General features: G+C 36.8%; 1 protein-coding gene across 3 annotated transcripts in view; it reads left to right on the top strand.

The window, feature by feature from the left end:
* WASHC3 (WASH complex subunit 3) overlaps positions 1-15,950 on the top strand; it is a 42,267-nt gene extending 26,317 nt beyond the window's left edge. For all 3 annotated transcript variants that reach the window (XM_019732203.2, XM_019732205.2, XM_019732204.2), the window contains 2 exons: positions 6,817-6,881; positions 15,647-15,950. In XM_019732203.2, coding sequence (XP_019587762.1) covers positions 6,817-6,881; positions 15,647-15,731 — 150 coding nt within the window. In that variant the 3' untranslated portion in view covers positions 15,732-15,950. The remainder of the gene's footprint in view (positions 1-6,816; positions 6,882-15,646) is intronic.
* Positions 15,951-21,906: the final 5,956 nt, after the last annotated feature.

The raw sequence follows: 21,906 nt of genomic DNA, 5'->3' as shown, positions 1-21,906 counted from the left end.
ATAGATGCAGCTACCGTGTTTCCCCGAAAATAAGACCTAACCGGAAAATAAGCCCTAGCATGATTTTTCAGGATGACATCCCCTGAACATAAGCCCTAATGCGTCTTTTGGAGCAAACCTTAATATAAAACCCGGTCTTATTTTCGGGAAACATGGTATATTTTGAGTCCCATAACAATAAATTCCCTAACTTTTTGAAATAAAATTTTAAAGGTTTTCTTGATAGACATTTAGGTTAACCTTTGTTCCCATGCCTAAAAGGCACAGATGGAACTGCTAACATGTATTTATTTTATGAATAAAGTAAGAATAGCTGCCTTACCAATTTCCTGGAGCCTAGTCATGGCCTGTGTCATTTTTGTCCATTTTATCATGTGATTTGTTCCTTCATCTTCAAAGATAATCTGATGCGCAATTAGTGGGGAATACTTTCTCCCTGTGGAACTGATCTCTTGAGATAACATTGAAAGGGAATAATTTCCTGTTAGGTCCATGGACACTGGGAATTGTGCCAGTCAAGATTTGTGAGCTGCTTCTTTGCCCACATACTTAGGTTCAAATGAATGACCCATGCAGGCAACAGTATCAGAGTTAATATCAGAATCTGTCATTTTCTAAATCCGTACAGTCATTAGAAATAAAGCTTCCCTTTTTTTAGGTAGCCATCTTCATTCTACAGTGATTAAAAGGTTTAAATTAATTTTGTATTCCTTTACAGAAAGCTTCCAGAATGAGAAAAGATGGAGCGTGCACTTGCTTTTGTGTTATGGTTTATTTAGTAAACATTCATTATCTATTATATAGAATATTTCATCTAAAAATTTTATCCTAAATATAACACCCTACTAGTATATTTCATAAAATGCAGTATAGATATTTCAAAGAGAACATTATTGAAAATCAGAAGGCAAAGAAAGGATTGAGCATTTTACTAAGTTAAAATTAGCCTGATTGGGGGACTGGCTGCCTTTTTCTAACCCATAGCGTCTTTTCAATCCTACTCATTCCCTTTCCCTTCAAATAAAACAAGTACCATCCACCTATCAACTCAGTAGATCTTTTCTTATATTGTTGACCTAGGTAGGGAAGAAAACTTCACAAACTTCATATTTTCCATCTTTCATAACTGAATTGTTATGATTCAAACTCATAAACTGAGAGGGAAAACTCTAAAATATAAGGCACTTTTTTGTTATTTAAAAAAAAGGGAAAGTAATTTATCTCTATTAGATTGATTAAGAGGTTTTTGTTTTTTTTCTCCTAATCTAAAACTTTAGGAAAATTTCAACATGTTTTATAAAGGAATGTAGTAGCTTGGCTTTCATTAACACAATAACACATAAATGTAAATATTGGCAGTCCTATAACCCCAAACAGTTTTTGTGATATAAGAAACTAGTGTTTAACTATTACTGCTGCCATCATAATTTCATTACTGTGGCTTCTTTACACACTTTCTCCAGTGACGCAAATAGACATGATTTTTTGGAACATCAAACTTATGGCTGACTTCTCTCTTCTTCATTACTTATGTTGGACAAACTGCCATTATCACTTGCCAAAAATAATCCCACAGTTCAGTAGACTTCAGTTTTGAGGCCTCTCCTGTCCTCCTAAGACCACCAGTAGCCTTGTCTCTTAGAGATTAGAAATTGGACACTTCTTTGATGTTTAACAAACCAGGCTGTTCCTTAACCTCTAAGAATGAATATAACAAAACAACCAATTTTCTAAGCAACGTCACTAGAAACATTTCAGCAAATCCCTTTGGAATGCATCCTTTGTAACAGGCCAAATTATTTTTGTATCACGCTTTACGAGATTTTTATTAAGGTGATGATAATAGTAAAGTCTCTAATAGGGAAAGATATTATCAGTTATATGTATCTTCCTTTATCTATATATATATCCAGATACAGAAATGACTAAAAACTCACTAAATTTTGGTAATAGTCTTTTGCTGGAATCAGGTTCGAGAAACTAAGAGTAGAATAGGGAGCTTATAGAGTTCAGACTTCTATTATTCTTATACTATAACCAAGTCCATGAAACTAATGTTAAAATAGGGAGCTTATTTAATTCCACCAACTTCCCAGTTCCTATTCCTTCCTTCCCTTTTACCACCTTCCCTCACTCCCACCCTACACACACTTTCCTTGCTGTATTTTAGGAAATGTGTGTTTTTTTTGTTTTTTTTTCAGTCTCATTTCTTTTCCCTTCTGTTTTCTCGGTTTTGTAACTTGTTTGTTTAACCTTTCCAATGATATCCTGTGGATTATGCTAAAGTATAATAAATAAGTTACATAGTCAAGTTTGTAGAAAGACCTTATACCATCAAACCATAGTTAATAGAAACTGAGAGGTCTTTTTAAAGAAGTATGACATTAACTCTGCACTTTTTCCCATTTCTCCTTAAGCACTTCAGTGTTTTTTTATGAAATGTTTCAAACTTCTAATTTCCCTGTTATACTAAATAGTTGAATGGCATTTAATTATCAAGCACAATTCCCAACTTGGTTGTTCAAGTAGTCAACTTTCTCTTCCATCAAATGAAATTTATTATTATGTGATCATTAAGTACATTTTATTTAAAAATATTTCTCTCAAGTCTTAGTTCCAGGTAGTATATTTAAAAAAGTGGTTCAAGTTTTAATCTCATCCTTACTTTATCCCACATGTAAGAGTCTGTTAGCATTCCATTGCCCCTTAGCAACTAACTGCTTTTTTATTTTGTCTTTCATTTATCCTTAAATTTCATAAGCTAACAAAAAGCCCAGAGTTTTACCTTCTACTGTCTTTGTCTTCCAAACCTATCGTATTTCATTTTTCAGAATACCTTAAAGATTGCCCTATGGAACAAGTATTACATTCAGCAGTATGGTTTTGAAGAAAATTTTGTGATGGTGCTATTTATTTTCATCCATCTAATATTTAAGATGCATTTACGTATCCATTGTTACCCGAGTTTTAATAGATTAAATTTTACTAATTTATAAAATAAAACAGAACAGTTATGAAGATAAATGTATGAATGGGCCTGTAAATGACAGCCTTGCCTTTGCTACTTCTCAGGAGGGAAAGTCTTCCTGGTAACCTGCAAATGTAAAAGAATCCTTTGCTTTCCCAACCTCCTTTAACCTCGCAAGCTGTAGAGAACTTGGACTTTTTCCTCCTCCATTGCAAAAATAAAAGATTATGGTTAAAGAAGGCATTTTTGCTGGACATCTTTTAAAAAGTAAATAAGAATTAAAATTTTAATATATTTTCTGGTTTTAAAAATGAGGATTATAATTCATCATGATCTGAACTTAATTTGGCAAGATCTGTAACAATGAGAGATACATGGTCATTAACTCTGAAGACTTTCATGTTGAATTTATAATCCACTTTACTCTTATTTTTAGCATGTGCTTGCCTAGACTTAAACACAGATTTTATTGGGTAAAATGTAAAATGAAATCAGCATTTTGAAGGAGGTCAAATATCTGCACAAGTATGCATTTGTTCTTAAAAAATATGTTTGAGACAAGCATACATATGATAGATTAAACATTTATGTATATTTCTATGTATTTGTGTTTTTCATTTTAAATAAACTCCTATCCCATCTTCAAGACTCACCTCAGTGAATCCTTTGCTGGTCATCAACTCTGCCTGCCTTTCCTTGGTTCTAACATTGCCCATTATACAGGGCTCTGTTATCAATTTCATGCTTATATTGTGGTCATGCTTGTATATGTGGTCATATTGTGGTCATATGTGGTCGTAACACATCTATTAGACTGTACTCCCGGAGGGCAGGGGCTGATTATATTTTTATTTTCTCAGCATAAAGCACTGTGCTGCCGTAGTGATGTGAGCACGGAGGTGTAGGACTGTGATAACAGAATTCTACTACTGACCACGTATGCTCCTAACCACCCTGTAAGATCCCTGAGACCAAAAAACTGTAAGATCCCTGAGACCTCAAGGGACAACTGCAAAATAAAGCAGGGAACCTTGGCTGGATGGGTGCCCAGAAACTTCAGGGTAGGGCTATGAGAAATTGGACTGGAGCATCAGAGCTCCTACGGGGCCTCTTTCTGTATTTACTCAGAAATAAATAGAAATTTACTTGAAAAGGGAACTGATTTGATGGATAAATAAACATTTATTGAAAGCTCACTTGTAAAGTTCAAAACTGAATGTCCCAATTGGCTAGTAACATGGGAAGACCAAAGGGAAGAGTACACAACAGCAATAGAGAGGTGACTGAGCTTTCTCCCATGTGGGCCCTGGCTCAGCTTACGCCTCCTACCTACCTCATGGGATGAAGAGAGATGAAGGAGAGTCCCAGCCACGCGTTCAGCCTTTTAAAGCACAGTGACCCCACTTATTTTGAAGGTGATATAATCAAAGTCCTCAAATTTAACACATCAGGTTAATATATGCTCATCTTTTGGGATGATGTGAAGAGGAGTTGGCAAAGAGACTTGATTGCATCTTCTCTCCTTAGAGCTTTATAAGTGAGCTTTCAATAATTGTTTATTTATCCATCAAATCAATTCCCTTTTCAAGTAAAATTGTATTTTTTTCTGACATTGCCTTTTCTTACTATTTTGATGTTCTTATCCTGAACTTTGAAATTCACATATTCTCAATGTTTTTGCAACGTATACACTTCTAGAATTGTCATTGCTTAGTGTTGGTATTGGTGTGGGGAAGATGTAGAATACAGTCCCAGGAGAGTTCTTTAATTGTATTTGACCTTTGTGCATAATGTGTCCAAAGGGAAGGACATTGCTTATGAAAAGAGCATTAACATAGCTATACTTAAGAGTAGAAACCCCTGAAACCTTTATTTGAAAAGGAACTTATTCATGCTATTAAGTATTCATTGTACCGGTCCATCCAAGGCTTTAATCATTTGAATTATCAATGTTTTCTTTCTTTTGGTGATATAAGAAGAGAGGGAATATAATACCTGGCTTCTATACAGCAGAATTACTAATGCAAAAGCTCAAATATTTCATTTGGGCTTATATGGTATTGGAAAACACTGATCCATTAAGTCAGTTAAAATGTTTACTGTTTTAGATTATTCAAGTGCTATGCACATTCTAATATAAAAGCAAAATAAGAGTTATTTTAAATGAGCCATTTAAAATGAGCCACCAGTTTTAAGCGGTATGTGGAGACACATAAAGGAGGCAATTTTTTAGCTTCTATTTCTTTAATTTTATTAAGAAATAATTGACATATGTCACTGCATAAGTTTAAGGTGCGCAGTGTGATGGTTTGATTTACATATATTGTGAAATGATTACCACAGTGGGTTTAGTTAACATCTATCAGCTCATAGATGTGCAATAAAAAGAAAAGAAAAAAAATTTTCCTTGTGGTGAGAATGCTTAGGATCTACTCTCCTAACAACTTTCCTGCGTCTCATACAGCAGTGTTAACTGTTGTCATCATGTTGTACATGACATCCCAGGACTGACGTGTCTTACTCAGAACTGGAAGTTTGTACCTTTTGACCACGTTCCTCCTATTCCCCCTCCCCACCCACTCCTACCTCTGATAACCACAAATCTGATCTCTTTTTGTATGAGTTTGTTTTGTTTTGTTTTAGAGTCCACATATAAGTGACCTCATACAGTATTTGTCTTTGTCTGACTTATTTCGCTTAGCATAATTCCTTCAAGGTCTATCCATTGTCCCTAATGGTAGGGTTTTCTCATTTTTTCTAGCTGAATAATGTATCTACGAGTATATAGATATAGGTATCTATACAGATATAGCTATATAGACATATATCTCACACCTTTTTTATCTATTCATCTATCAAGGAGCACTTAGGTTGTTTCCATGTCTTAGCTAATTATAAATAATGCTATGAACATGGGGTGTAGATATCTTCTCAAGTTAGTGTTTTCGTTTCCTTTCCCAGAAGAAGGATCGATGGATCATATGGTAGTTCTATTTTTAATTTTTTGCTCAACCTCTACACTGTTTTCCATAGTGGCTGCACCAATTTACAGTTTCACCAGCAGTGCAGGAGAATTCCCTTTTGTCCACATCCACTCCAGTATTTGTTATCACTTGTCTTTGATGATGGCCATTCTAAAAGGCGTGAGGTGATAACCTCACTGTGGTGTTAATTTGTATTTCTCTACTGACTAGGGATGTTGAGCATCTTTTCATGTAACTGCTGGCCATTCATATATCTTCTTTGGGAAAATATCTATTCAGGCCCTTTGCCTATTTTTAAATTGGATTATTTGGTTCTTTGCTATTGACTTGTATGAGTTCTTTCTATATTTTGGATATTAACTTCTTATCAGATATATGGTTTGCAGATTTTTTGTTTCCATCGTGTTGGTTGTCTTTTTATTTTTTTGATGATTTCTTTTGCTGTACAGAAGCTTTTTAGTTTAATGAAGTCCTACTTGTTTTTTATTTTGTTGCTTACGCTTTAGGTGTGACTTCCCTAAAAATCATTATCAAGATCCATGTCAAGGAGCTTTTTTCATATGTTTTCTTTTAGGAGTTTCGTGATTTCAGTCTTTAATTCACTTCGAGTGAATTTTTGTAAGTGGTAAAAGACAAGGATACAATTTCATTCTTTTACATGTGAATATCCAATTTTCCCAGCACCATTTATTGATAAAATCGTCTTTTCTCTATTGAATGTTCTTGGCTCCCTTGTCAAATATTAGGTGGCCATATATGCTGCGTTTATTTCGGGGCTTACAAGACTGTTCCATTGGTCTGTTTTTCTGTGTTTATGATGGAGGCATTTAATGATTGGATTATTATATTGTGTTCTTTGCTTAGGGTGTTCCAGTCATGGCAATAAGAAACAAAATGGTATCAGAAGGACTAGACCCAGATCTTCTTGAGTAAGTAATTCTTCTAATATAATGATATCATTACCAAGATACTGAATTTGTAATACTGAGTTATAATAAAAATATTTCAAACTCTCTCTACTTTTTCCTATACAGTGTTTTATAATTGAGGAGACCACCTTCATAAATAGCATCTCTGCTATGTTACAAAGATAAAAAATCTACCCTATGCTACTAAAACCAGCCTTTGCACATTTAAGAGCATTTACAATAGATCAGTGGTGAATCTAGATATCCAGAAGAGATGGAATTTGATGACAGTTTTGTTACATAAAAGTAGGGCCCATAAGAAATGTGGTTTTTTTCCATGCTGCCTGCGTTGTCTCTCTTTTCTTCCTTCTTTCCTTCCTTCCCTCCTTCCTTCCTTTTCTTTTCTTTACTTTTTTCTTTTCTCTTCTCCCTTCTTCCTCTTCCTCTTCTTTTCTTTCTCTTTCTCCTTCGTTTCGCTCTCTCTCAATTATCTACCAGATTTTCATTTCAGACCTCACTGTATAGGAAATTTACCATAATCTAAGTTGAGCCAGAGTGAGAAATAAATAGGTTAAAGTCACTCTAGATCCACATTAATTGTTATTATGAAACTAGATACTGGATTGTGTGAGTTTTATTAACTATTTGTTGAGAAATGCTGACAATTTGTGGCTCAGAAATTTGACAATAATTTATTCCATCCAAGCAAACCTGGCTACATAGCTCATCCTGGATAAAATATATCTTAATGTATTATTCAGAACTAGACTGTTTTGTAAGTATCTAGATACTTATAAACAGTCTTTCCAGTTTGGGGCTTTTAGTTCACCCCAATGTATTTAGCTATGTTATTCAGGCATTCATGTTGTACTAGCAGTATACTACTTTGGAATTTTTCTTGGCTCTCAGCCCTTAAACAAAATGTGTTCATTTTGGAGGTGAAACACCATAAAACAGTCTCTTTTTCATATTTTATCATCAAAAGTATGAAATTTGGGAATTTTTAAAAAGTTTTTAAGAACAGATTTTCAACATGTATCTAACATTTAATAATGTCCAAGTAGCAAACAGTTCAATTGCATGGATTGGTAATTTGAACTAAAGCATCTTCAGGATATTTGACATTTATTCTGGAAATTGTTTCTGACACACACACACACTTTAAAAGCAGATGGATTGTGACATATATTTTAATGTGATTGAACATATGGGTCCAATCCATTTGGTACTCACTGTAATATATGTTATAAATATACTTAACATTGACCATGACCTTTTTTTTTTTTTTTTTTTTGCTTCTGGAAATACACAGTAGACCTGCTATAATAACAGAGCTAAAGTGACCTTTGAAATGATGATTTTTCTCTGGAGAGAAAATATAATAAATGGAAAACTAGCATCCCAATAAGCATCAACATACATTGACTATCCAATCCCTTTACCCCTGTGGCTTCATTTTGTCCACTGTTCAGACTAAAGCTACTTCATAATCCTTTACTTAACCAGCTACCCACACTAGCATTTTTAATATCCCTCACATCTGATCACATCACGTGCTTCCATGTCCATTGCTGTTTAGTTCAACCTCTCATCATTTCTCACCTGAGTTATTATAATAGTTCCTGACTGGTTTTCCTATTCTCTTTTAATCTGTTACTAAAGCCTGAGTGTATCTGTTCATACTTCATTCTTCATTCAAATCTTTCTGTGACTCTCTGCTGCCTTCAACATATAATCTAACGTATTAGAATTGCATATAAATACTTTTATCATCGAGACCCAGATTCTTTCTCTGGCTTCATTTCTTGCCTATCTTATGTAGCTGTAACAAACTACTGGCAGTTCTCCATATGTATCATTTTCTTATTCCCTTTTGGTGTCTTTGAATGTTTTCTCTCTTCTCCATGGAGCTCCCCTTCCCCCATCTTATTGCTCTGGCTGATTTCATATTTCAAGAGTCCATTTGGGTATCACCACCCTAAGAAGTCCATGGATGGCTACCAAGAGGCGAATCCCTGGTACCCCTAATAATTCCTTGATGTATCCCACTTAGCAAGTTTGAGGGTATGTCATTGTCTGTAAATGTTGAAAAACATTCAGTTGCAAGATGGTGCCAAGTTTTAGGGTAGAATTCCAGTAACAGCTCAAACATCATCTTACAGAAAAGCTACTCCTCAACCACAGCCTGGAGCCGGAATTCTGCCCCATTACCTCATAAGTACAGGCCATTGGTCACAAGGGGCACTGGTTGGAATGGGGGTGACTCACTAGAACCTATCACCACTACTGCTAGCAAACCAGCTCCAACTGCATTTAGCCAGATATGATAAATGGAGGAATCAACTGTCTTGTTAATGAGGAATTCTGGCACTCTGATAATCATGTTTACAGAAAAGTTGAAGAGCCTCACTTTGGGAGAAAAGTCTGAGCTGATGAAGAGAAGAAAATGTGCCACCCAAGTGAAGAGTGTACTTTCATTTAGAATCGTAGGTACATAGTAAGCCTCAGCCAAGAACTTTCAGTAAAGATTGTTCTGTTTCCTTTTTTCTTTTAAAGTATAAACATACACTTTTTTTACTAGCCTTAGATAGTAAAACAGACTCATATAACTGCCTAGATTTGCCTGAACTGAGCAAAAAGCAAAGCTGAGGTTGATATAAAATAACTACTGATTAGAAAATACATTGTTATTTGATTGTATATAAAATTTCGGAAGCTAAGTGTACATAATTGTAAACTAAAATAGTTTACATGATAAAGGAGAAGAGAGCCTGGCTCTTTTCCTAAGAAAAATGACTATTATCGAATTTTAGAAATTCTGTAAAACTTAAGAAAATGTCTAATAATTACCAAATAAATAGTATTTGTGTGCTGCTTCTAAGGGATTAATTAGTTTTAAAAATCCACATTTTTGAAAATAATAATAGTTCTTATATAACCAAGAATTAGTCCTGTTTATTGTAAAAATTAGTTTCCAATGCCACTGAAAGAAAAAAGATACGTGAAAGAGTACCTTTGTCACCTCATACTCAAAAGAGTTTAATGGGAAAGAAAATGGAAAATTTTAAGGTTAATTTGTTTTAGTTTTGTATTCAGAAATATAAAACAGGTAAACCATGCCTTGTAAAGTCTTCCAATCAATGCCTGGATTTTTTACCAGGGGAAAACAAAGAAAAAAAAAAGCATTTCTGTCATATCCTGTTCTAGGCTTACATTTATGTCCCAGAATTAAGGTTGTTTACTATTATTATGCAGTAATTAGTATTTGTACTACTCTTGGATACAGAGATTAACCCTTGGGCCTGCCCATCAGCTAGAGATGAAATTCGTGATGGTTAAAGGCTCAGGCTAAAGCAGACTTCAGTAATGGTCAGCTTGCTGGGTTTCAGGTTCTGCCCTGCTACTTTCTAGCTATCTGACCCCGGACTAATTACCTAATCTCTCTGTGCATCAGTTTCCTCATCAGTGTAATGGGAAATGGAAGAATTCATAGAGTTGATTGGACTAAATAAGATAAAGATGTAAACACTTAGCACAGTTCTGGATAAGCAGTAAGCGTTAGATGTGATTTATAAATGTTATGTAATGGAGGAAGATATAGCAAGTTCTAAACAACTTACCAGGCTTTAGGATCACAACTTGTTTATAATCCTGTAGTTACCTGTATACCATTGTGATGAGACAGGTAAAGGGTTAACAGGAACCGGCTTGTGAGCTGGTAGGAAGGAGCTTAAACATTAACCACTTATCTCTGAATCCCTGGCTAGCACTGCACCTGAAAGCTGACAAGCACCTTACATCCATCGTAGGTGGGAACGGAACATTTCCCAATCGCAATAGCAATCTCCTGCAAGCTGACATCCATCATAGATGGGAACAGGACAGACAACTGTAGTAGCAGCCCTCCTGCAGGCTAACAAGCACCCTATATCCTGCTTAGAAAAATGTGAAACTCGAGCTAAACAAAAACCTTGCACAGCTGTCTCCTTCAGACTCTGCCCTGGCAAACTTCTGCCAGTATTTCTCTTACCCCTCTGTCTCGGTGGCTCTATCAGACTACCCAGGCAAAACTTGTTTTGCCAGTTCAAAACAGAACTCTCTCTCTCTGCCTGACTTTCAGTAGATCTTTTTGCTCTCGTAGAGTCTCATGAATGCTTTCATGTTCTGCGATGACCAGTGGTTAATTCCACACCAAGACACATTTGTGTTTTCAACAAAGAGATATTTACCATACACAGAGTATTCTGTTTTCTCAAACTGGAAAATCTGTATTTTAAACGTTGCAGTAAAGAACAGACTTCTGAATGAAATTCAACTGGTCATACTCCATATAAGTAAAAGAGTACAGTTTGCAGCATATTGATTTGGCTGAAGAAAGCATGTAATTGAATTCAAGTTACTCTGCAGGCTTCGAATAGAACCAGCTCAGTTGGCATTTGTCCTAAAGATATCTATTCAAAAGATTTATACTCTTCTCCCAGACTGTGGAAAGACCTGTCTTATGGTTGCCAGAAACAAAAGTAACCACCTCAGCCTACTTATCACTGAGACAGAGGGGATTTATTAGTGCTAACCAAAAGGATACTGGAAAGCAAGATTTTCTGTTAATTATATTCAAGGCATGTCCGACAGATTTTTTTGCCCTCTAAGGGAATTCCTTTTCGGCCAGTGATCTTTGCCTACCTCTTGGTACACAACAGCATTAATGGATTAAAGGTTGGGTTTGGGCTGACTGAGGATAGAAGAGGCCTCAATTCCCCAACCCGACAATTCCAAAAGTAAGTTCTTTTTTTCACTCGTTCCATTTTTTTTTATTTCTTGTTGAGCTGGGTTCCCATTCAGTTTAGTTGCCAGTCTTCAACCACTGGCTGGCAGAGTGGAAACAAAATATAAGACAGGAGAAAACAATGTCAAAAAATTGTGATTGGTCCACTGTTAGAGACCTTGATCACAAGAGTGAGAGAGATAATAAAAATAAAAAAGACAGTGTTACTAGAGCATTTGAGATTTTGCTCCCTGGTATATGTTGTCAGTTTGGCTCAAATAAGCTCTTATAAAAATTAAAAAAAAAAAAAAAGGTAGTATTACCCTATCCAACCAAAAGTTTGCTCATCAATGCATCCTTTGGATTGATTTATGGCCAAAAGGGGAAACTGTGGGTAAAAAGGGGGCTCTATAGAAAGTAACCTGACTGGGCGATCTGATCATAAACTCCTAACTGGGCAGGTCATGGAGGGTAGTCACGCCCCAGACATGTAACTTCTTCAGTAACAGGTTAATCTTCGTCATAAGCAAGTCCTGTCCATTGTTTCTGTGCATCTAGGTTAACAGATCTTTGAAATAACCACCCTCAAGAGAACACATATGCTTATCAACTATCTGTAGTCCAATCCCCGCTTTGATTTTTCTCACCTCCATATAATCTTCCTTACATTCCCTCCTTAATTCCAAATGCATAAAAGAAGCTGCAAAACTGTTATTCTCTAGAGCATTTGAGATCTTGTTCCTTGGCATGTGTCCTCATTTTGGCTCAAATAAATTCTTATGAAAATGCAAAAAAAAAAAAAGGTGGTGTTAAAAAGCAGTTGTGGTCTGTCAGTGGCTAAACTTCTAGCTATAAAATAAATAAATCATAGAGATATAGTGTACAGTGTGGTGACTATAGTTAACAATACTGTATATTTGGAAGTTGCTGAAAGAGTAGATCTTAAAAGTTCTCATAACAAGAAAAAAATGTGTAGCTAGATGTTAATGTGTAGGTGGATGTTAACTAGACTTATTGTGGTGATCATTTCCCAATATATATAAATATCGAAATATTCTGTACACCTGAAACTAATATAATGTTATATGTCAATTATGTTTCAATTTTTAAAAATGAGTTAAGACAAACAGTAACAAGTATGAAGAAATTGGAACCCTGTGTACTGTTGGTGGGAATATAAATGATGTAGCCACTATGGAAAACAGTATAGCAGTTCATGAAAAAAATTAATCATAGAATTACCATATAATCCAGCAGTTGCTCTTCTGGGCATGTATCCAAAAGAAGTCAAAGCAGGGACTCAAACATATATTTGTACACCCATGTTCATAGCAGCAGTACTCACAATAACGCAACAGTGGAAACAACTCAAATGTCCAACCATGAGTGATTCAACAAAATGTACTGTGTATATGCACACAACAGAATATTATTCAGCCTTTAAAAGAAAGGGAATTCTGATATATGCTACAACATGGATGAACCTTGAAGACCTTTACTATGATAAATGAAGTAAGCGAGTCACAAAATGACAAATCTTATATGATTCCACTTAGAAGTGTCAAATTCATAGAGACAGAAAGCAGAATGGTGGTTGCCAAAGGCTGTAGGGAAAGGGGAATGGGGTGTTATTGTTTAATGGGTATAGAGTTTCAGTTTTGCAAAATGAAAAGAGTTCTGGAGATGGTGGTGATGATTGCACAACAATGTGAATGTAAAATAAATGACTACTTAAGAATCCCAAACTTAGTAATGCAATTTCAGTGAAAACTTATATTTCATATAACTTCTCCCCACCCTCCACCTATGGCTCCTGCCAAATGGTCTGATCTCGACTACTGTTGCACTCTAATATACCTTACAGTCTAGTTATGAAATGACATATTTTATTTTAATCATCACAAGAATCCAGTTACTTGGATACACAGTAGTAGTTAAATAACTTCCCCAAAGTTACCCAACAATTAAGTAACAAAGATGGGATTTGAACCCAAGCAGTATGGCTCCAGAGTTTGTGTTCTTTTCTTTTTCTTTTCCTTTTTTTTTAGATTTCATTGGGGAAGGGGAACAGGACTCTATTGGGGAACAGTGTGTACTTCCTGGCCTTTTTTCCAAGTCAAGTTGTTGTCCTTTCAATCTTAGTTGTGGAGGATGTCGTTCAGCTTCAAGTTGTTGTCCTTTCAGTCTTAGTTGTGGAGGGCGCAGCTCAGCTCAAGGTGCCGTGCTCAATCTCAGTTGCAGGGGGCGGAGCCCACCATCCCTTGCAGGACCCGAGGAGTCGAACTGGCAACCTTGTGGTTGAGAGCCCACTGGCCCATGTGGGAATCGAACCAGCAGCTTTCGGAGTTAGGAGCATGGAGCTCTAACCAGCCGGCCCAGAGTTTGTGTTCTTAACCACTATGCTATATGCAGCATCACATATATCAAAAAAGTGGTTCCACATATAAATTAATTTTATCCTTTCAACTCTCTTCTAGGCTGCTTTTACCCTTTTCTTAAATAGCATATATTTTAGGGGAGTTGTATACATTGTTTTATTTGTTCGTGCTTCCATAGATACTAACATAATTTTGTATTATAGTGTTCAAATAATTCCCTCAGGTAATTTTTTTCCTTTTTGACAAAGTGAAGACAATAAGAAATCAACTATGTAACAAAAAAGAAGTTACTGGGGGAAATGTGCCCAGTTTTCATGCCCACTGCTACAGTTCTTGCTTCTAGGGACAGTGATGAAGTCTGTGGTCCTTTGTTCGTATTTTAGGCAGAGGGAGCCTCAGTCCAAACCTAGAAATGCTGTAGCCAGCTTTCAAGTTTTACTGTATTGAGTATATGTGACTTCCTCATAAGCACAATCTAAAATTGTACAGCAGAGTAAATGGGTTGATATGTGACAGACAACTAGGGAGAATGCCAGCATTTTTTTCTTTTCTGTAGCATGCCAGATGTGATATTAAAAAACATAAGCCAAAACGCAGCCATAATTTTTCATAACTAAAAGTAAACAGACCATACGTTTTCTTATTTTAGTAATAGTAGTTCTGTCTCTGGCAAAGAAGAGTTTTATTTGTTGATATTCTAAGTCTTTAATAAGAATCAAGGAGCCTGAGGGAGAAATCAGTCTGGTAGTTTTTAATTATTGAGACACAGGAGCTGTATTATTCTTCCTTTCCCTGTTAGTTTCCCCCGAAGTATACTTTACTTCCTTACTTTACTTTCTTGGTAACAGTGACTAGAGACTGAGTGACAGTGCTACAAACTGATTCAGTGATTTACTGACAAACACGATGGAGGCTAGCTAGGTGACTATTTTAATAACACCATTAAATTTTCATTTTGGTTTATTCTAGCACCTCCATGCAAAGTTGGAGTGTAACCATTCTCATATGTCCTTTTTTTGCCTAGGGACTCTTCAAAATGCTATTTTTACCAACTCATACTTTTTATATTTATTCTCTGAAGATAAAACGTGTACGTGGAAACACTCAACAAACATGAAGAACCTTGTTTGACCAGACACTCTTCTCTCCTGCAAAATTTCCCTATTGCCTATGTTTCTTAATAGCCATGCTTGAACTCTCTTTCCATTTTAAGACGTCTCCCTGCAGCTTTCCTGAATATGAACATTTTCCTTTTCTGTCCATCGCCAGCTTTCCTCTCTCTGTACCTCATGTGCACCCGGGGGCTACATGGCCTCAGCACTGGTCACGCCAGCCTCTCCAGATCGCATCTCTGTCTACAGTTGGATCTCCATGGTAATGAGAAGCAGAAAGTGCGGAAGCAGCACACTCTGGAAGGGCTGGCAAGAGCAAACAGGGCCACAGCCTGTACAGGAACAGCACTTTATCCCCATGGTGCTGGAGACGCCCGCGAGGCACGCGGTGGTGGCGAGTGGGAGTCTCTCAGTGACGGATGCAGACTGGGCACATTTATTAGCAGCAATATTCTAGGATGAACCTAATTTACAGGTTGTGCTTGTTTTCAAGTGGAAAAACCTTTAAAAATGTTTTTCCTTTTCTTTCAGGAGGCCAGATGCTCCAGTGCCTGATGGCGAAGGTGAAAAAAATACAGAAGAAAGTTCAGATAGCGAATCTTCTTTTAGTGACTGAGCTTAATTTTGATAGCAATTACATAGACATATGTAGATGTACATTTACGTTCTATCAGAAAGCGAGCCTGAACTTGAACTCTTCGCCATGAAAACATCAAATAGGCAAATATCCACTAACAAGCTTCCTCGGTGTTAGAAATAAATAAACAAATAAATGAATGAATGAATAAATAAATAAATAAATAAATAAATAAATAAATAAAGCCTTTAAAACCTGGCAGTACGTCTCATTACCAAAATAAAGCGCCCTGAACTGTAAAACAAAATAGCCTAAGAAAGTGCAATTGGTGCTGTAAATACTACGATGGAACATCACAGGGATGCAATGAACATTTACTGTAAAGTCAATGTGAGGTTATCAAAAACAGACTCAATGCAAAAAAAAAAAAAATGTGAATTTGGCTAAGTGAATATTTTGTGACTATTTTAGCATGAAAAGTATTATGTACATTTGTATCATAAATGTTAAAGAAATTTCTGGTAGAGAGTAATACTGTATTGAAATTTTCTGTGACAACTTATAGCTTATATATCATACACAATATGATGTAGAACTTATATCCATGGAGATATATTTATTAGGTAGTATTTGTTAGCATCCTCGTATAGAGCTTTTCACCGTTTGGCCATTAGTTCATATACTATCAGAGTTAGGTATTATATTTATTATAAGATAGAAATTGAATGGAAGGTAATTTCAATATAGTTCAGACTGCACAAGCATCATTGTCATCAACTCTTTTATTGCCTAAACAGAAAAAATATATTTGCACAGGTTTAAAATGATCTGACCTCACCTTACAAATAATTATTCATGAATAATTATTTGCATACAGTCTAGAAAATAATTAAAATACAGTCTACCCTTGGTACCCACGGGCGATCAGTCCGAGGAGCCCCACAGACACCAAAATGCACGGATGCTCTTGTCCCTTATATAAAAAGGCATAGCATTTGCCAATAACCTATGCATCCTCCCGTATACTTTAAGTCATCTCCAGATTACTTACACTGCGTAATACAATGCAAATGCTATGTTAATAGTTATACCGTATTGTTTAGAGAATAATGAAAAAAAGGGTTTACGTGTTCAGTACAGATGCAACCATAAGCCTAAGTATACAGTACACGTCAGCAACAGTGTAACATTTTTAAAAAACATTTTAGATCACTTGATACCAAGTCAGTTTAATCCTCTACCCAACAATCTTTGAAGGGATTGAGTATTCCCCTTTCTCCATTGTGCAGCTACTTTGATAGACCGCTATAGTTCTTTAGAGAAAGATTGGGTGAATATTTATTGTATATACTTATGGTGGCATAAGTGGCATTCATCAAAGGGCTTTTGCCTCTGTTTCAATCGATGGGCATGAGATAATAGTTAATAGGATAACACTTTTCCATTCCGGTACCTGACATCAACCTTTTGCTCACCAGCTCTTGCTTTTTGGGGTTTTACAAGTGAAGACACACTCTCCCTTGAGCAGTCACCACCACAGATCCCTGCACACCAAGAAACCTTGCCTGCCACTTCAGCCTTGCTGCTACTGTGCCACTGATTGTTGAATACCACTACCTGCCCCCTGCCATTATGGAAAAATGTCTCAGTTAATAAAGGAGAGCCCACAGTAAAAGAGCATCGTATCCTGTGAATCGTGGCCTACAGAGTACAGCTACCGCTGATTTTCTGAAAGATGTCGTTGCCAGCCTCATTGGTATATTCTTTATTGCCTTAGTAAAGAGTGTGTTCTCTGGACCCTTCCTTGGAAAACAGTAAGTTGGCTCTCTCCATACAGGAAATCCTTTCTAACATTCCCACCTTTCTGAGCCACTGACCTTCAATACTTTGCCAAGGCAATTCCAGCATCTCCGTGTCGTCTAGTATATGCCATCATCATGACAAGTTTCAAGAAGCCATCCCAGCAGCCCATGAAAACCTGCTCCATGTGTCCTTGCCACCACGTCCACCTTGAATCTTGAATCATAAGAGAATGCTCTCTTGTCAATAAAGTCTCCCCTCTCCAGCCTTAACACTCTGCCCCTCTGGTCCAGCCACACAAGACCTATTGCCAGACGTGTTCAGATTCCTGCCAGTACTTGTCAGCCAGTTCTAAAATTCTTTCAGTAAATAAGCTATTGCTGCCCAGATCAAGGACTCCATTTTCTCTCTAGGCTGAAACTTGAGCTGAGTTATCCTTCTCAAAGCAATGGGCAAGATAAGTTAGATCTTGAAGTAGTAAGAGTCAGCTTACAAGGCATCCACTACCGGTGAACACTGACCGGTCTCCAGGTAAGGGGGAGGCTGCTTCCCTCTAGTGAGGGAGAAAGAGCTGCTTTGGCTGCCATGGGGGATGCAGAGAAAACCGGGATTCCAGCTTCTCAAGCGCACCCATCCAAATGTTCTCATCCCGAATGGCGGCCCCTGTCCTATGACATCAGGGCCCTGACTTCAGCAAAGCAGATTTGGGGAGGCTGCATGTTGCGTCTCCTTTGCAGCTCTGCCAACCCTTACAATTAAACTCCGGTACTGATTTTCACCACAGCTGTCCTATCACTGAGGAGATAATGGTCTCTTTAAACAATGCCAAGGTAGCCTTTCAGCTTTTGGTGTGCCCTAAGATGATAGTCGGCTGATCTGCCTGTGCCACTTCATTTTTTCACAGCTTCCAAGGCAATTAACAAATGCTAGCCGATTCCATAATTGCCCCCAAACCATTCTATTAGGTTGGTGCAAAAGTCATTGTGATTTAAAAGGTTAAAAACAATTGCAAAAGTCGCAGTTACTTTTGCACCATCCTAACAGTGACATAGCTACTGGATAACCCATTGCTTCCCATCCCCGTCCACCACAAGTGGAATTCTTAGGGCATGTGATACACACCAGGCATTACCACCATCCTGCTAATACTAGCAATAAGATAAGTGATCCAGTTCCGGAAACCCATCCTAAAGTTCTGCTTTCCAGGGACATTCTCCTACCAAAGTTCCTCCTAGAACAGACCTTGACACAACACTTCGGAGCAAGTAGTTTATTTGTGAATTGATCCCAGGAAGCAGGAGAGAGACAGCAGGAAGAATGAGCAAGGGAAGAAAATACAATACAAGAGCACATGATCGAGAGTGCCATTATGTGTGCTTGGGACTTGATTCTGCGACCAGCACCACCTCAGAAATGAGCAAGTGCTTCCCAGAATTGTCCACCAGAAGGACTAGAGGCTGGAGCATCCATCCACTAGCCCTGGACCCGTTGGTTGATGGCATTACTCTTCTACATGTCTGCAATTATACTTGCATAGGCCTCGGGGGCTCCCATGGCCTTGGAAAGGACGTGTCGCCACAAATCAGAGAATTGGGGCACTTATTTGAGATGGGTTGCTGTCACCGAAAGGTGTCTTTTCTATCTGAACTTGACGCCCACTGTGGCTGAAATCCAAGGCATGCCTGGGAGATATGCTACAGGGCAAAGCCACGACTGTCAGCTGCAGACGTGCTGCTTCTAAAACACCAGACTGACCTGAACTTACTTTTCCTTCAAATGTATAATTTTCTTCTTGGATATAAAGACAAGTTGGATAGCAAACCTCACTCAACATTTCCAGAACTTTTTCATTAAAATTTTTAGTTTTTCAAATCTTCCAAGAATGACCAAAGGATAAACAATGACTAAATCTATATCTTTATAGTCTGTTGCAACTATAATACAATTTTTAAATGTTTCCATTTACACATACCCCGCAGAGTTTTTCTGTGAAACTTTTTCTATCTGAACCAGAACATGGCTCCTGTTAGAGAATAAATTGTGTCCATGTGCTCTCACAGAGTGCCCAGACAACATAAGGTTCAGGAAAACTTTTGTTTCTGATCAAGTTCTTCACAAAAACAAGCTTGATTTCCAGGATTCGTGAAGAAGTTAAATTCCTACAATTTAATCCTTTACTTCAACGGTTGCTGCGAGAGTGCCAAGGGGTCTTTTTCAAAAACATTCACTTTTACCTTTCTAGTTGGTAAGATTCATAAACAAAAAGATGGCCACTAAAGCAAGTGTCACTCTGACATGGGTTTTAGGTAGGTAGGTTAAACAGATATTTATCTTTCTGGAACATGACGCATAAAGATTTTATTTGTGACTCCATGTCCTCTCTTCCCAAAACAATATTATTTTAGGTTGGCAGCTTACAAATAAATAAGTCTGGAAAAAACTCATTTTACAATATCTACAAATTATTTACTAGGCATCTGTGTATACTTACGTTCAAACTGATATAATTAGATTAAAACACTTTAGAATTAAACAGTTTCACAGTTAACATTGCATTTTTTTTTTTTTGCAGTAAGTTCTAAATATTGGAATATTTTTAAGTCCAGAAGAAATCTTAGCAAATATCTAGTCTAATTGCCTCATTTTAACAAATGAATAACTTGACGCCCAGAGGAGTGGAATGATTTCCCCAAGAAATGTAATAAAGAAAAAGTTTATTTGTATAAATAAAAATGCTTAATCTACCAGTAATAGTCTTATCTTAAATATTGACACTTTCAGTTATTCATACAAAGGCAAAATACTTAAAATTTCAGTAATCTTATTAAAATTTCACATTTTTGTAATCTGCAAAATGGAGCTGTGGGAAAAAATCTTCATACTTTTCTTCAGGATATTCTAATATCGATCTCTCAATTTTTCTCACTTGTGTGAAAACATGTGACCCTGTGGCAATCAAGTTAAGCTACTTCTACATTTTCTTAGGGACATCTTAACCATACTAGTTTATACTTTGTATACTGTCATTCTAGTTTTCCAAACTTTGAAAAATTCGAAGAAGGTGGCATCATAGTTTTTCAATGGCCAGCATGAACACAGAGTACCTGGATAGCAAAATCAAAACCCCCCAAGGGTAAAATCTGTGATAAATTTCTTCACAGACACCAACAACCAAAAATCACTCAAAAATAACTAGATAATCTGAACAGCCTTATAGCTACAAAAGAATTTGAATTTATAATTAAAAACATTCCCATAAAGAAAACTGGACACCCACATGGTTTCATTGGTGACTCCTACCAAATAAGGAAGCAATAATGTCCATTCTGCAAAAACTCTTCCAGATAATTGAAAAAAGGAAACTATTTCCTACGTCATTCTATGAGACCAGCATTAATCTGATACCCAAATCAGACATTACAATAAGAGAAAACTACTGACAAATATCCCTCATAGAAACAGAGGTAAACATTCTTAAACATTTCTTAGCAAATTGAATCCAATATCATAGAAGATATACAGATGTTCAATAAGCATATGAAAAGGTGTGCATCATCCTATATGATTAGGGAACTGCAAATTAAAACAACAATGAGGTTATACCACATACCTATTAGAATGGCTAAAATCCAAAATACTGTTAATACTAAATGCTGGGAAGGATCAGAGCAATAAGAACCCTCATTCCTTGCTGAGGAGACAGCAACATAGTATCACCACTCTGAAAAACGTTTAGCCATTTCTTACAAAGCTAAACATAGTTTTACTAGATAGCACTCGCACTCCTAGGTATTTACTTAAATTAAAAACTTAAGCTACAGTAGTTAGAGTGTGGTATTGGTGTAAAATAGGCAAATATCAATGGAACAGAATGAAGACTCCAGAATTAGACCAATGTGTATACAGTGCTAATTTTCAACAAAGATGTAAAGGCAATTTAGTGGAGCAAAGGCAGCACTTCAACAAATGGTGATGGAACAATCCAATATTCATATAGTTAAAAAATGAACTTAAATCCATACCTTGAAACTTATACAAAATTAAACTGTATCATAAACCTAAATGTAAAACCCAATACTATAAAACTTCTAGAAAAATAAAAACATAGGAGAAAATTTCTGTGACCTTAGGTTAGCAAAGATTTCTTAAACGCAATTCCAAAAGCATGATCCATAAAAATCAAATTAGGGGCTGGCCCAGTGGCTCAGGTGGTTAGAGCTCCGTGCTCCTAACTCCGAAGGCTGCCAGTTCGATTCCCACATGGGCCAGTGGGCTCTCAACCACAAGGTTGCCAGTTCAACTCCTCGAGTCCTGCAAGGGATGGTGGGCTCTGTCCCCTGCAACTAAGATTGAACACAGCACCTTGAGCTGAGCGGCCCTTGAGCTCCCAGATGGCTCAGTTGGTTGGACTGCG

Source organism: Rhinolophus sinicus, linkage group LG02 (genome assembly GCF_036562045.2).
Source record: "Rhinolophus sinicus isolate RSC01 linkage group LG02, ASM3656204v1, whole genome shotgun sequence".
Lineage (NCBI taxonomy): Eukaryota > Metazoa > Chordata > Mammalia > Chiroptera > Rhinolophidae > Rhinolophus > Rhinolophus sinicus.
Note: the sequence above shows the minus strand (reverse complement) of the source record. Positions and strands in the feature narration are given on the sequence as shown.